Source organism: Alexandromys fortis, unplaced genomic scaffold (assembly GCF_014885135.2).
Source record: "Alexandromys fortis isolate MF-2015 unplaced genomic scaffold, M_Fortis_MF-2015_v1.1 scaffold_115, whole genome shotgun sequence".
NCBI lineage: Eukaryota > Metazoa > Chordata > Mammalia > Rodentia > Cricetidae > Alexandromys > Alexandromys fortis.
The window spans coordinates 5,568,136-5,581,837 of NW_026067989.1; the positions used below are offsets into that span (position 1 = coordinate 5,568,136).

The 13,702-nt window shown below is 41.3% G+C and overlaps 2 protein-coding genes across 5 annotated transcripts in view; one reads left to right on the forward strand and one right to left on the reverse strand.

The window, feature by feature from the left end:
• The window catches only part of Gzf1 (GDNF inducible zinc finger protein 1), a 39,564-nt gene that overhangs the window by 12,642 nt on the left and 13,220 nt on the right, over positions 1-13,702 (forward strand). Inside the window, exon 7 of one of the 2 annotated variants that reach the window (XM_050159536.1) lies at positions 8,698-9,035. The exons of the other annotated variant lie outside the window; for it this stretch is intronic. Within the exon in view, the coding sequence (XP_050015493.1) occupies positions 8,698-8,708 (11 nt within the window). The 3' untranslated portion in view covers positions 8,709-9,035. Of the gene's footprint in view, positions 1-8,697; positions 9,036-13,702 lie in introns of those variants that run through there. 2 annotated transcript variants of the gene reach the window in all.
• Napb (NSF attachment protein beta) overlaps positions 65-13,702 on the reverse strand; it is a 45,589-nt gene continuing 31,951 nt past the window's right edge. For all 3 annotated transcript variants that reach the window (XM_050159537.1, XM_050159539.1, XM_050159538.1), the window contains 4 exons: positions 10,516-10,620; positions 9,051-9,119; positions 8,316-8,366; positions 65-6,855 (listed from right to left, as the gene is read on the reverse strand). In XM_050159537.1, coding sequence (XP_050015494.1) covers positions 6,745-6,855; positions 8,316-8,366; positions 9,051-9,119; positions 10,516-10,620 — 336 coding nt within the window. In that variant the 3' untranslated portion in view covers positions 65-6,744. The remainder of the gene's footprint in view (positions 6,856-8,315; positions 8,367-9,050; positions 9,120-10,515; positions 10,621-13,702) is intronic.

A 13,702-nucleotide genomic window follows, 5' to 3' on the forward strand; every position in this document is an offset into this window, starting at 1 on the left:
AGTCTAATTTGTTTAATAGCATGAACATTAAAACTTAAAATCAGGGTCTGTAGATTTTTATTTATACAATCACCACAGATGATTGACCTCCACAGTGTCAGACAGAAGAACGGCCCCTGCTTAGCAGTGGCCTGCGTTGAGCTGGGGAGCATAGAATGTAAAGGCACTCTACCAGTCTTTGCAGTCACAAGTCAGAGTGACCACGTGGTTATGTAGGTTTTTGTCTCTTCCCAAAAGAGGAAGGTGATCCTTAAGGACATAAACCTTGGCGCTAACACCACTTTGTGGCGTCTTTCTACCAATCCTAGCAGTTCATCTGTGAGAAAGCAAGGCTGCCTTGGGCTGGTTCCAGCTGTGTTCTGGCAGCACAAACTCTCGGAGCAGGAACATCAGGAACATCGGGAGGGTCTGCCAAAGAGGTGACCTAGTGATATTCCAACCATTCTTAACACAGCCTGAAAGAACCAGCTTCCAAACTGCACACAGGGCTCAAAGGGAAAGTTCACAGCGAAGCCCAATCTGAAACTTTTTAAATCTGAGACACTTACGATTCCTTTCTTAATTCTCTCATGTTGTTCTTCTTTTGTTCTTCACAGCTTATATACCCAATAAAATCTTTCAGGCTATATAGGAGTCACACACAGAAATCACATTCCAATTCTTAATTGATTAAAAACAGAGTCATCCTGATAACTCACAAGCAGTATTTCTAAATAACTTGTCACAGAGTGAGGAAGGAACATTTTTTTTCTGAGCCAACTCTTTCATTGGCAGGCTGCCAATTATGGCAGTAAAGAATGAATCATTTTGTTATCTATCTAGAGAGGTACTCTTATAAGGAGTGTAGAAACCTAAACTACTGAGGAGTCTAATAAAGGAATTGTGTACTATAACCTATCCTTCTGAGTGTATAAATATTCTGAACTAACATCTGTGATCAGAAGTCATAAATGCTGGGCTTTCTCGGACTCAAGAGTGTCAAGTTTAGAGAGAGAGGTGTCCTAAATTGTTTAGTATGGCCTCAGGTTCCATAAATCTTTTACAAACAGCTCAGTCAGCACTACCTAAGGCATAGCGACACTAATAGCATTTTAAATCTCGAAATCACTTTCTGTCCTGCATGTAACTCAAGACCATAAAAAGAAACTTGTCTCTCTTGAGGCTAGAAAATCAAATTATTTTCTGTAGCCCCAACCAGTTAAAATATCTTTCCCTGCAGTGTTTCTGAACAAAAACTCAGCTTTTTTGTTTGTTTGTTTGTTTTTGTTCCTGTCACTTATGCAATTCCAGGACCCAACATTTTTACACATAAAGAAGTTAGCTGGCTGAACTTTGAGTCTTTAGGATACATACCGGCATTATAAAACCGAGGTTAGGAATTTGTGCAGAGAGTTAATGATTATCCTAGGGTATCAGCCAGACCTAGCAAAGAAACTGCATTCGGCAATTAGGTTGCTTTGGCAGCTGGGGAATTTCAGCTATTTTCCTAATTGTCAACCTGAACTGTGATCTAAAGCAGCTCCTAGGAGGAAATTAAGCCTTGACTGCATAGCATTTCTTTGTATTATTATTCATCAGAACTCTGTGTAAGCTAACATTACAATACAACTTAAGGAGGGGTCATCTTCTTGACAATCCACAGATAAAAATGCCCACTAGTTAGGATGTATTCATGAGATGAACTGCTGTGGCACAATAATCTTGTACCCTGTAAAGATTTGTTACTTGTATTTTAATAAAGTGCTGATTGGCTAGTAGCCAGGGAAGAAGTATAGATGGGGCGACCAGAACAGGAGAATTCTGGGAAGAGGAGTCAGTCTGCAGTCGTCACCCAGAAAGGAAGCAAGATGAGAATGCCTCGCTGATGAAAGGTACCAAGCCATGTGGCTAAGACAGACAAGACTATGGATTAATGTAAGATGTAAGAATTAGTTAATAAAAAGCCTGAGCTAATAGGCTAACCAGTTTATAATTAATGTAGGCCTGTGTGTTTCTTTGGGACTGAAAGGCCGTGGGACAGAAACCTCTGTCAACAGTGAACATACTCCATACAGGGAGATGTGCAGCAGTACATGTGAGGTCACAGATGGAAGCAGAAGATACTCTGGAGTCTGTAGCCTTGTGGCCTTGCCTAGCAAGGTTTTCCCGTCAGAGGTTTTTTTTCCCTGCTGGCTGACACCTTGATTATTAATTACCATCTGCTGTTCTTATGACATGGCCCTCGGCACCTTTTGTGTTTCAACATAGTCCAAACTACAGAGGGCTCCACAGCCTTTGGTTTTACCAAAGTTTTCTGTAGTAGTTTAAAAAGTAGGTCAGGAAGTAGTGAGAACCTTTGGGTTTTTGCTGTTGGTAACTAAGGGAGATTGTAGATTAAATTTAACTTTCAAAAGATTTTATATATATGGGTATTTTGCCTGCACATTTGTATGTCTGTGTACTACATGTGTGCCCGGTGCCCAAGGAGGCATCAGATACCCTGGAATGGGAGTTACAGACAGTTGTGAGCCACCATGTGATGCTAGGAATTCAGCCGGGGTCCACTGGAAGAGGAACCAGTCTTCTTAATCACCACACCTTGGGTCCAGTCACAACTTTAACTTGCTTAATGTCAGACCATTGTAACTGTTCACTCTGGCCATTTGTACAAGCTAATGAAGCCAGGGTCCGACTTCTTCATGGTAAGGAAACCAACTGAGGAGAGACACTGGGGTCAGCAGACATGCAGTGACCCAACAATTTCTGATAGCCTACTGCACATTTATTTTAAGTTGTGAATCTGCTTTAGCTCTGGCCAAGTTCTGTAACTCACTGGCAAGGGGCTGTACTTCCCACCTCCAAGGGCAACAATAGTTCCTGTGGAGATACCTGCCTATAAGATGAATCAGGGAAGGGGAACATTGGGCTGCCAGGTCCCTCCCAGAACTCAACAGTTCCCTGCAGCCCCTTTTCTGTTTGCCTTGCAAGTGACAGTGAAACTCAAAGGATGCAAGGAAGGGAAGAGATGAGCTTGGCAGCCGCTGGCACCTGACTCGCAGCAAGAGAGGATACCAGGGTTTTTTTCTAAACCTCAGCCAGCAGAACCATTGGGTGAGCATGGCACAAAAAGCCTAGCATCAGTAATGTCAGTACTGTAAACTTGATCGGAACAACTTCAACTAGTTCTGGTAGCAAAGACTAGTCAAACCATTATTGCTAATTTCCACTTTATTTACTGTACAAGTTCACATAAAACATCCTTTCAGCTAAGGTAGACTTATTGTTACATGGTTAGTTTTTATAATGTACTCCCTTGCCTGAGAGCAACTCAGGACATCAGAGGGCCTGCTACTGGTCAGAGTTCACACTGCAGCAGGCAGGTCACGGGCATGCTGTGCTGCCAGATCCTCCACAGTCACAGAGGTTTGTATTTAGACATTTTAAATGCACAACATCAGAGGGAACAATAAATGCACAAGGGTTGGTGCATATACTTTGGTTATAGTGACATCACCACACATGGTTACAACTGTGCAAAAATACTGTTTTATGTCATTAAATAAAAAAGGAATTCACACAAGCTATAAAAATGTTGCCACAAAAGCAAAGCTTTTCAACTGACACAACTATGAACTATCCCCAGATGCTCTCAAGTATGAGAACTCTAACAAAGGATCATTGTGTTTTGTTCATAATAATCTAGAGACCTGGGAAGCCCACACCTAGGCATCTTGAGACATTTGGAGAAAGTAAGCTTGCATACTTCTGTCTAGATTTTTTTCCTCATTCTTTTACTTTCTGTCAGGTCTGTTCTTAGGTGGTCTTGCTACAAAGTTTATTCTAGTCTATTCTGGAAATTATGCTCTTCTTCCTTGGCCTCCCAAGTGCTGGGACAAAAAAAACCCAAGCACTGACTGATCTCAGCCTTTCCTTTTTTGTTTGTTTTGGTTTGTTTTTTGAGATAAGGATTCACATTGTAACCTAGGCTGGCCTGAAATTCACTGGGTAAACTAGGCTGGCCTCAAATTCAAAGCAATCCTCCAAACTATCCTCTTAAATACTATAGGATTACAAGTGTCTATGATGCTTGCTCAAGCACTTATTTAACTTCAGGAAAAACAAATAACTGAAAGAAAACAAACACTACTTTAAAAACCCAACACTTCTCTAGATAGGTATGTTAGGGAATCATGGTGAAAGGTAAACCAAAGTGTCTTACAAGATACCATGTGGGCTTTTCAATCATCACACCAGAAGACTGAAGAAGTGAGGCAGAGTACAGAGACTGGCCAGTGCTCAAATGATCTCCCACTGGAACTGATTTACAGCCATTTACACATCTCTTTTCCACAGCTGCCTGTAGCTGGTTGTGAATAAAGCAATAACCCACTTTTCTATAAACCAGCGTTTTAAAAAACTTATTTTTAAGTGTATGCATTTTGTCTACATGTAAGTCTGTGTACTACATGCGTGCCTGGTACCTGTGGAGGCGGAAAGAGGATGGTGGATTCCTTAGGACTGGAGGTACAGATAGCTGAGTCCCTCATATGGTTGCTGGGACTTAAACACGGGTTCTCTGGAACAGTAGATGAGGTATCTCTCTAGCCCAATAACTAACTTTTCTGTTTGTCTTTGCATAAGTGATTCTAATGGAGTCAAGAAGGATATACTAGGCTCAAGTACAAATTTTACCTTTGGTACAGCCAGCTATCATTCAGAAACACCCCCTCCCCGCAAAATGTGCCAGGTGGTAGTGGCGCACGCCTTTAATCCCAGCATGCAGGAGGTAGAGACAGGCAGATCTCTGTGAGTTGGAGGCAGCCTGGTCTACAGAGCAAGTTCAGGACAGGCTCCAAAGCTACACAGAGAAACCCTGACTTGGTGTGCAGGGGGAGAAAAGAAAATAAACTCCAAAAACCATTGAAGGGAAAAGGAATCCTCATCAGATTCTAGGGCACATTCCCTCTTCTCCAGACATGCGGAGGCCTCAGAGTTCCCTGCACACACACCCTTTTAACACCGGGTCAGGGCTAGAGAGTCTTCACAGTGTCTGACAGACACCTACCACCTGTCCCCATGGGACCAATCTCAACTTCATCGCCTGCTAATATTTTCTTTAAAAATATTTTTTAAAATTGATTTATTATTTTATATATGAGTGTTTTGCCTACATGTATGTATATATTCATTTCATGTATATGTTTATCTGTATGCATGTGCTTATTGAGGCAGAAGAGGGTACTTAGAACTCCCGGGGGCACTGGAGTTACAGGTGATTTTGAGCCACTCAACAAGGGTGCTGGGGCTCAAACTTGGGCCCCCTGGAAGAGCAGAAACCATGTCTCTAATCTCATCCTGCTACATTCACTTCTGAAAGATCTGAATTTCTCAACAGTCCTCAAACTCTCCTCCTTTAAGCCTGGTCCTGGCATAGCCACTCTACTGCACAGTTCGTGCCGCCAACCCTACTCCAGGGCCATCCAAAGATGAAAACACCATTCCGGTGCCATTTCATACCTGTCTGTCACATGACAGCAGTATATTAGGACTATGAAGTGTTTCTAGTAACACATGCTCTTTAAGCACAGATCATCTCAGCATACAAATGCACAGGCGACTCAGGAAGCAAGACCATGTCTACAGTACTGTATCAGCATATAAAGTAGCATGGAGAGTCAAACTCTGAAATAACAGAGCATACATCTTATATAAATCAAATGGGACAAGAGAACTCATACATACACGTGAAGTCACTTCAGTTAAGAATAAACCAGGGACCATCAGACATAGGTAAGGTTCTTATCCAACCAGAGATAACAAACACATGCCACACTGACCACCACTTAACTACCATGCCCAACATATGGACACTAACCACACATTCTCAAGCTTCAGCTGGAATCTTCTGTCCAGCTCTGCTCCAGCTTGGCATGACCATGGCCCAGAAGACAATGTGAGGAATATATAAGTGTGAGAACAAAGGAAATACCAGTTATAACATTTTTGTGAAAATATGAAGAGATTTCCATTATGACTAAAAGTGGAAACTCTTGGTAAGGGAAAAAAATTCATTTTTCATAGATTGTTTATGTTAAAAAAATATATATCAATGAAATCCACCTTGACACTCATCTATATAATAGGACCACAGAACCTGCCAGCAAGTTCCTTCCCCTTATAATGCAAGTGATGCCAACAGATCCCAGCTGTTCTCAGTGCCTGCCATGTACATGTGAGCATATGGGGCAAAATAAAAAGGAAATGAATTCATCACTAGCACCATCAAAATAACTATAAAAGAAAGCCAGACAGTTTCTATCTGAATTAAAAACTTATTCCTAATAACCATCCTAAACTAAACCACTTGTATAAAGGGTCCATCCAGATACCAATGCACAATGTCTTTGCAAAGCATCTATAAAACTGGGTTGAGTACCAGAGTTTAGGAAAAAAGGAAAAACACATGGCAACATTGACCATGGGCCCTGAAAATATCAGAGAAACAGGAATAAGATTCGGCAGTACTTCTCAGAAAACTATGAGGACTCTGATAAGCATTATATACTTTGGCTGTCATAACCACAAACTGAATAGAAGCTTCCCACTCTCACAGTAACACAGACATGGCGAGCTGAAACTATGACATAAATTGTGTGGCTTATTTACAACAAAGTTAAGTCATTAAATGGGCATCCCAGAAAGATCGCTTTGCCTGAAGACAAAACTAAAAAGGAATGGGCTGCATGCCACAAAGAGGTCAGCACTTCACTTGAGGTCTCCATCTCCTTCTCCATCCCCTTGGATGGACTTCTTGATACGAAGCAACATGGTGGTCAGCCACTGATCCAAGCGTGATATTGAGTCAAACTCCTTCACCTGGGTTAAGGAACGAAGAACAGGAATTATACCCTGAAATATATTGAAAACACAATATGACAGTGACCTAAGCTGTCTGAAGATGTTACTGTAATAACTCACTGACTTTGATTAGAAATTATTCATTCTAATTTATAACTTTCCTCAGTAAAAACAGTTTTCATAGCCAGGTGGTGGCGGCGCACGCCTTTAATACCAGCACTGGGGAGGCAGAGGCAGGTGGATCTTTGTGAGTGTGAGGCCAGCCTGGTCTACAGAGTGGGTTCCAGGACAGCCAGGACCACTGCACAGAGAAACCAAGTCTCAAAAAAAAAAAAAAAAAATTAAACAAACACAAATAAACAAAAACACTCCCCCAAAACTGTTTTCCTTATTCCATAAGCCTGTGCATTTAATTTTTCCTTGTATGTGAACATGTGCATGGCAATTCAGAAAAGCTATTATAAATGCAAAGGTAAATTCTTTATACAGAGGACAGTGGACATGGCATAAGAGTTAGAAATGTGGAAGAAAACTATTATTTACTGACCATGAAAAAAAATATAATCAAATAGTTAGGGGATGGGGGCAGAATTCCCTTGATGGATTTCAGCACATGCAAAGAAAGACAGCACCACTGGTGAGAGTGCTTTGAGGGTGAAAGTTATGATATCCCTTTTTACTGTCACATTAGGACTGGAGCTGAATCATTCCAGGTGAAAGTTATGACATCCCTTTTCACTGTCACATTAGGACTGGAGCTGAACCATTCCAGGCTGCTGAGAAATCTGCTTGACTTTGAACACAGGATTGCAAAAGATAAACAAAAAATAGAAAAAAAAAAACCCACAAGTACAAAGAAAGTAACCTATAACACAAATACACCACAGTACACCAAATGCCCAGTTTTTTACTTCAGTCTTAACTATAAGCCCTCCTTTACACTGTCAGTTTTCAGCACTAAAACTCCGTGTGACAACTCTCACAACAATATATGTGTCAGGTGCCCATGGAGGTCAGAAGAGGGCACTGGATCCCCTGAATTGGCGTCACAGATGATTATGAGCTGTGGCAGGCTGGGAATCCAACTCTGGTCCTTTAAAGAGAAACAAATGTTCTTCTAAAGCACAGAGTGATCTCACCAACCCTAGAGGATCAAGCTTTGTGGACAAACAAAACATCTTTAGAAAATACAAGCAACTATGCCGGGCGATGGTGGCGCACGCCTTTAATCCCAGCACTCGGGAGGCAGAGGCAGGCAGATCTCTGTGAGTTCGAGACCAGCCTGGTCTTCAGAGCTAGTGCCAGGACAGGCTCCAAAGCCACAGGGAAACCCTGTTTCGAAAAACCAAAAAAAATAAAAAAATACAAGCAACTGAGCCACATTCAAATAAATGTTCAAAATTTACACAAGGTAAAGAAAAATGAATTTTTATACTATAAACCTTTAACAATGCAATATTCCCTAAGGTATAACTTACTGCTTCAGTGTAAGCTTCACTGTTCTGTTCTTCATGGGCTTCTAGAAGTTTCTGGTGATGTTAAAAAAAAAAAAAACAAGAAAATACTTTAAGCTAGAAAGTCCTGTTTCTGAAGGAATACTTTAGACACAATCCACTTTGGTATCTCATGAACTGATGTTCCTAGTATCTCACAAAACAGGATATATCCAGATATAAGTATTAGAAGAGGATCTAGCTTTGTACTTCGTTTTAAGTCTGCCTACTTTGGAACAGTGTTAAATACTAAACCTTCTTGACATAGGATATCTACAATGAAAGAGCCAAGTCTGAGGTGCTCAAGTAATGGCTTGTCTTCATTGTCAACTTTGTCACTATTTAAACACATCTTTGGGTGTTTCAGGAAAGGTTTAAGTAAAGAAGGAAGAACTAAAGAAGGAAGACCCACCATCTCTTGAGTCCTGGACTGACTAAAAGGGAAGAGCAAGTGAGGCACCAGCATTCATTTCTCTCTGCTTATTTATTCATTGAAGACACAGTGTGACCAAACATCTCATGCCCCTGGTGCCAGGATGGACTGCCTATCAAACTGTAGCCAAAACAGACTTCCTCTATTACTTCATTACAGCAATAAGTCCAGTAACCAGTACACCCCCAGAAGAGTTACTGATGAAAACTCCACCCATCAGCTGCCCCACTTTGGTGCCATCACCCAACAGTAAAGGCTTTTGTCTTCAAAGTTGCTTTAGTACGTACTTTCAATAATTTACATTCTCTGGAGTCAGTAAATGCTGGAAACATTTCCTCGTATTTCTCAAGAGCAAGCTGAGGAAGGAAAACAACTGGTCAATATAAAACTTAATGAACTAAGAAAGTTGTCAATGCCCTGTTAATCCAAAAAAAAACTATTTCAATCCCATTTAATTGTTGAAGAAATATGTTAAACACATCATAACAGGAAACCTATTTATGTTAGCTATTTAATTTCAATTGAGAATAAAATTTCTAAAAATTTTTAGATTTCAGTTGGGCTACTGGACAGAAGAAAACTGAATAAAATCTAATTCACTTGCCAGGATCTATACTTGTCTGCTAAACTGAAACCTTCCTTCACATCCTCCAAATGCCAAATACCCATAGGGCAGGAATGACCCTGGCACGGTTTTTCTTTGCGGCTCTTTGAGCGCTAGATGGCAGTGCCAAGGCTGCTCAAGCCCAATCCTGCTTTCTAGTTGTCCCCTTGCTTTGCACTTTTCTCCGACCTTTATTTTAATTCCACTTCTGAGGTTGTCTGCACACTTTTTAAGAGTATTTAGAAGCTAGGTGTGGTGATCTATACCTTTAATCCCAGCATTTGGGAAGCAGAGGCAGGTGGATCTCTTTGAGTTCAAGGTTATCCTGGTCTACACGGTAAGTTTCAGGACAGCCAGGGATACACAGAGACACCCTGTCTCAACAACAAAAAAGCTAGTAGGGGCAATGAGGTAGTTTAGCAGGTAAAAGCAATTTGCCACCATGTCTGACTTGAGTTTGATCCATGGGTCCTATATGGTAGAAGAAGACTAACTCCTAAAAGGAGTTCTCTAACTTCCACATGTGTGCTGTGACATAGCCACAAGCTATCCCTTCCCCACAAAAATAAGTAAATAGCAAGCAAATGTAAAAAGGACAGAGGACATTGATTTTACTGTCTTCTCTTAGTTCCCCATTCTACTTAAGCAACCACTAATGGAAACGTGAAGGGGACAGCACTGCAGATGTCAAAAGATTCAAACTCACACATCACAGAAGAACTATTATTTTTACTTGTATATGTTGGGGCAGGATAAGTATGTATTCATGTGGCTGTGTGCATCTGCACATAAGTGTGTACATGTGGAGGTAAGGGGGTCAATATCAAGGATCTCTCTCTCTGTCATCCTCCACCTTATTTTTGAACGCAGCATCTCTCTGAACCCGAAGGTTCATCATATGGCTCAGGGACCAGCTTATCTCTGCCCTGCTCCTCAGTGCTGGAATTACAGATGTGAGCCCACTGCACCTGACTTTTACATGGGTGCTGGGCATTTGAATGCGAGTCAGCAGGTTTGTGAGTTAAATCCTTTATCAGCTGAGCCATCACCACAGCTCTTAAGACCTGTGTGAAGAAACATCAAGAACGACAAAGCATGTCTTCTCAAAAGTAAGTAAGGTAAGTCATCAGAAAGGAGCATGTTCTCACCTTGGCATTCAGCTCATCCACTATAAAATGACAGAGCGCTGCCTTGAAGAAGTAATCCTTTGCACTGTACTTCAACAAGGGGTTATCCATAGTGTTTGCTCCTACCTAGGCAGAGAAGACAGCAAAGTCACTAGCACAGGCAAACAACCCACTGCCTGCTCACCTGTTTTATTCTAAAAAATACTTTTCAGTATCTTATACTGATATACCCAATACCACATAGTACAAAGTTTTACTGGATAAGAAAGAATTATGAGGCATAGGAACTGTTAAAAATGTCTAAAAATACTTCTGTTTCTAAGACAATGAAAAAGATCTAAACTTTCCCCCATTCTTCCTATGAAGTGTAACTAGAAGTTTATTAAAAAAAAAAAAACAAATGTCTATTCCATGACATTTTGATCGCATTCTGACAAAGTTTGCTTTTAGTCAGAGGTGGAACTAGCCATTAACTGACCAAAATTAAACATAGAGGTCTTGAAGGACTGAGGACAGACAGGAAATAGGAAGTAGTAATGTAGGATTATTTGTTCTTTTGATGACTAATCTCTTGAGTTCTTTGTATATTTTGGAGATCAGACCTCTGTCTGACGTGGGGTTGGTGAAACTCTTTTCCTATTCTGTAGGCTGTCGCTTTGTCTTGTTGACAGTGTCCTTTGCTTTACAGAAGCTTTTCAGTTTCAGGAGGCCCCATTTATTGTTTCTCTTAGTGTCTGTGCTGCTGGGGTTATATTTAGGAAGTGGTCTCCTGTGTTCAACTGTACTTCCTACTTTCTCTTCTATGAGATTCAGTGTGGCTGGCTGTATGTTGAGGTCTTTGATCCATTTGGACTTGAATTTTGTGCATGGTGATAGATATGGATCTATTAAGAAGTAGTAAGGTAGGACTGAGAGAGGATCTCAGCTTTTTGGACTGAGGAATGGAAGAGAAGAGAGGAGGTCACTTGTGGCTTCTCCATTACTTCTCTGATCATTCAAGGTTCTTACCCCATATCTGAATCCTAATGTTTTGTTGATAAAGAATGATTAGATAAACACTTCAAATATCTGTGGACAGAGGCCCAGGACAGCCAACCAACTAGGGGTGTGCAATCTGGGAAAACCCCATGGGGGCTAGGGGGCAGAGCTACTGGGTTTTATTCTTCTTTACTATAACCCAAACATAGAAATAAAGAACCTAGCATCCACAAGTTCCAGGAGAAGTCAATTAAGAGAGAACAGAGGTCATAAGAGGCCTAACAAGGGTGGGAACTTCCACATCATACTGGTAAGGCTCCTTTCCTCTGCCCAGGGAGAATGAGAGTTTCCTTCCTAGGTATTAAGAAGGCCAAAGGGGAGCCTGAGCTCCACCCTCCACCAACAGCCCTAGCTGTGTAAACAATTAACACTGTTTAGGGCCAGTACAAAGAGAGGCGATAAAAATCTGAGCAGCCTGGAGCACAATCGGAAGATCGCCAATGACAGCACAATCTGAAGCGGACCACAGAGGCAGCAGACAGTGTGAGGGGACAAAACCTCAGAGGGGCGGGGGTGGGGTGGGTGTCCCCCCCTCCATTCCTGTCCCCAAAGGCCCATCTCCTCTCTCCCTTCCCCCCCTTTCCCATTTACTTCCTCCAATAAAAGCCTCTCCACAGGAATTGTCACATGGCATCTTTCTCTCTCCAGCCGCTCTTTTTAAATTACAATACCCATCCTAACTGCCACAAATAAAGTTGAAGAAGGAGCTGAATATCAATCAGTCCTCATCATTCTCTGCCTCCTGACTGTGGAGGCCACGTGACCTGCTGCCTCATACTCCTGCTGCTGTGAGTTCTGACCATAAAGGATTTATACCCTGGAATTTAACACTCCCCTCCCCCGACCCCCCTGTGGTTTCGGTTTTTTTTTTTTGAGACAGAATTTTTCTGTGTAACCCTAGCTGTTCAGACACTTGCTCATAACCAGGCTGACCTTGAACTGCCTGACTCTGCCTCCCAAATGCTGAAATTAAAGGCAGTGTTACCAATGCCTGCCTAAACCTTTCTGTCTTTAAATTACTCTTGTCAGGCATTTAGTCACAGCAACACAAAAACTATGTAATATATTACTTAAATACTAAATATTTAAAAATGGCAATATTTTCTGAGGATTAACTCTATATGTCAACTTGAGTAGACCATTGGTGCCCAGATACTAGCTAAATATCACCCTGGATGTTTCTGAGTAAGATTTAGCATTTCAATCAGCAGAGGAGAAAAGCAGACTTCCCTTTCCAACAGGGATGGGCCTCAGCCAACTTACTGATGCCTGGACCAATAAGAAGTCTAAGCAAAAGGCTGGTGAGATGGCTCAGAGGTAAAGGTGCTTACACCAAGCTGGGCAGCCTGTTCATTTCCTGGATTCCTGGTGAGAGAAATGACTTCTACAATTTTCTTTGCCCCACAAACAAATGTAATAAAAAATACATTTTTTTTTTAATTTAAGAAAAGGACAGCTGATCCTCCTCACTTGATAGTTCTAGAATTGAGACAAAGCTCTTCTGCATTTGGGTTAGGCTCATATAATCTGTTTTCATGATAGATCTGGGCCATCTCAACCACTACTATTGAGAGCGAACCCCTAACATCTTTCTTTTCTTCCTGTACTCCAATCTATTGGCTCTGTCTGTTCCTGGAGAACCTTAACTAATATGCTCTTTGAATTGCTCTACACACCCAGTTCAAGTCCTATTAACTAGATTCACTGCAGGATAACATACTGATCCCAACATTTATGTTAATTCAAGGGATTAACAGCAGGAGGACTGCAGGACAGACAGTTCCTGTTTTCAAATTTCTCTGTAAAGATACCTTTGTCAGAACTAAGTGATACCGGCATAAAGCTGGACGGATGGATGGAGTAGAACCCTGGAGTGAAACAACTGCCAGACCACTGAGGAGTGTTTTTACCCAGTGACAGTGAGTAAGGTTATGTTCGCATGTTAGAGTGAAGGTGGATCCCTGGTTAACAGGCACACAAATAGCTTAACTCACTGGACCAAAGACCTGAATTACTGGTTAAAATGATTCATGATGCTCAATTTAAATATACAAGGATTCAACACCAAAATACTGATAGTAAATATACAAGGATTCAACACCAAAATACAGATAGTAAAAAAGACAAACTAAGAGTTCATAAAAATTAAAAATTCAGAGGCTGGCGAGAT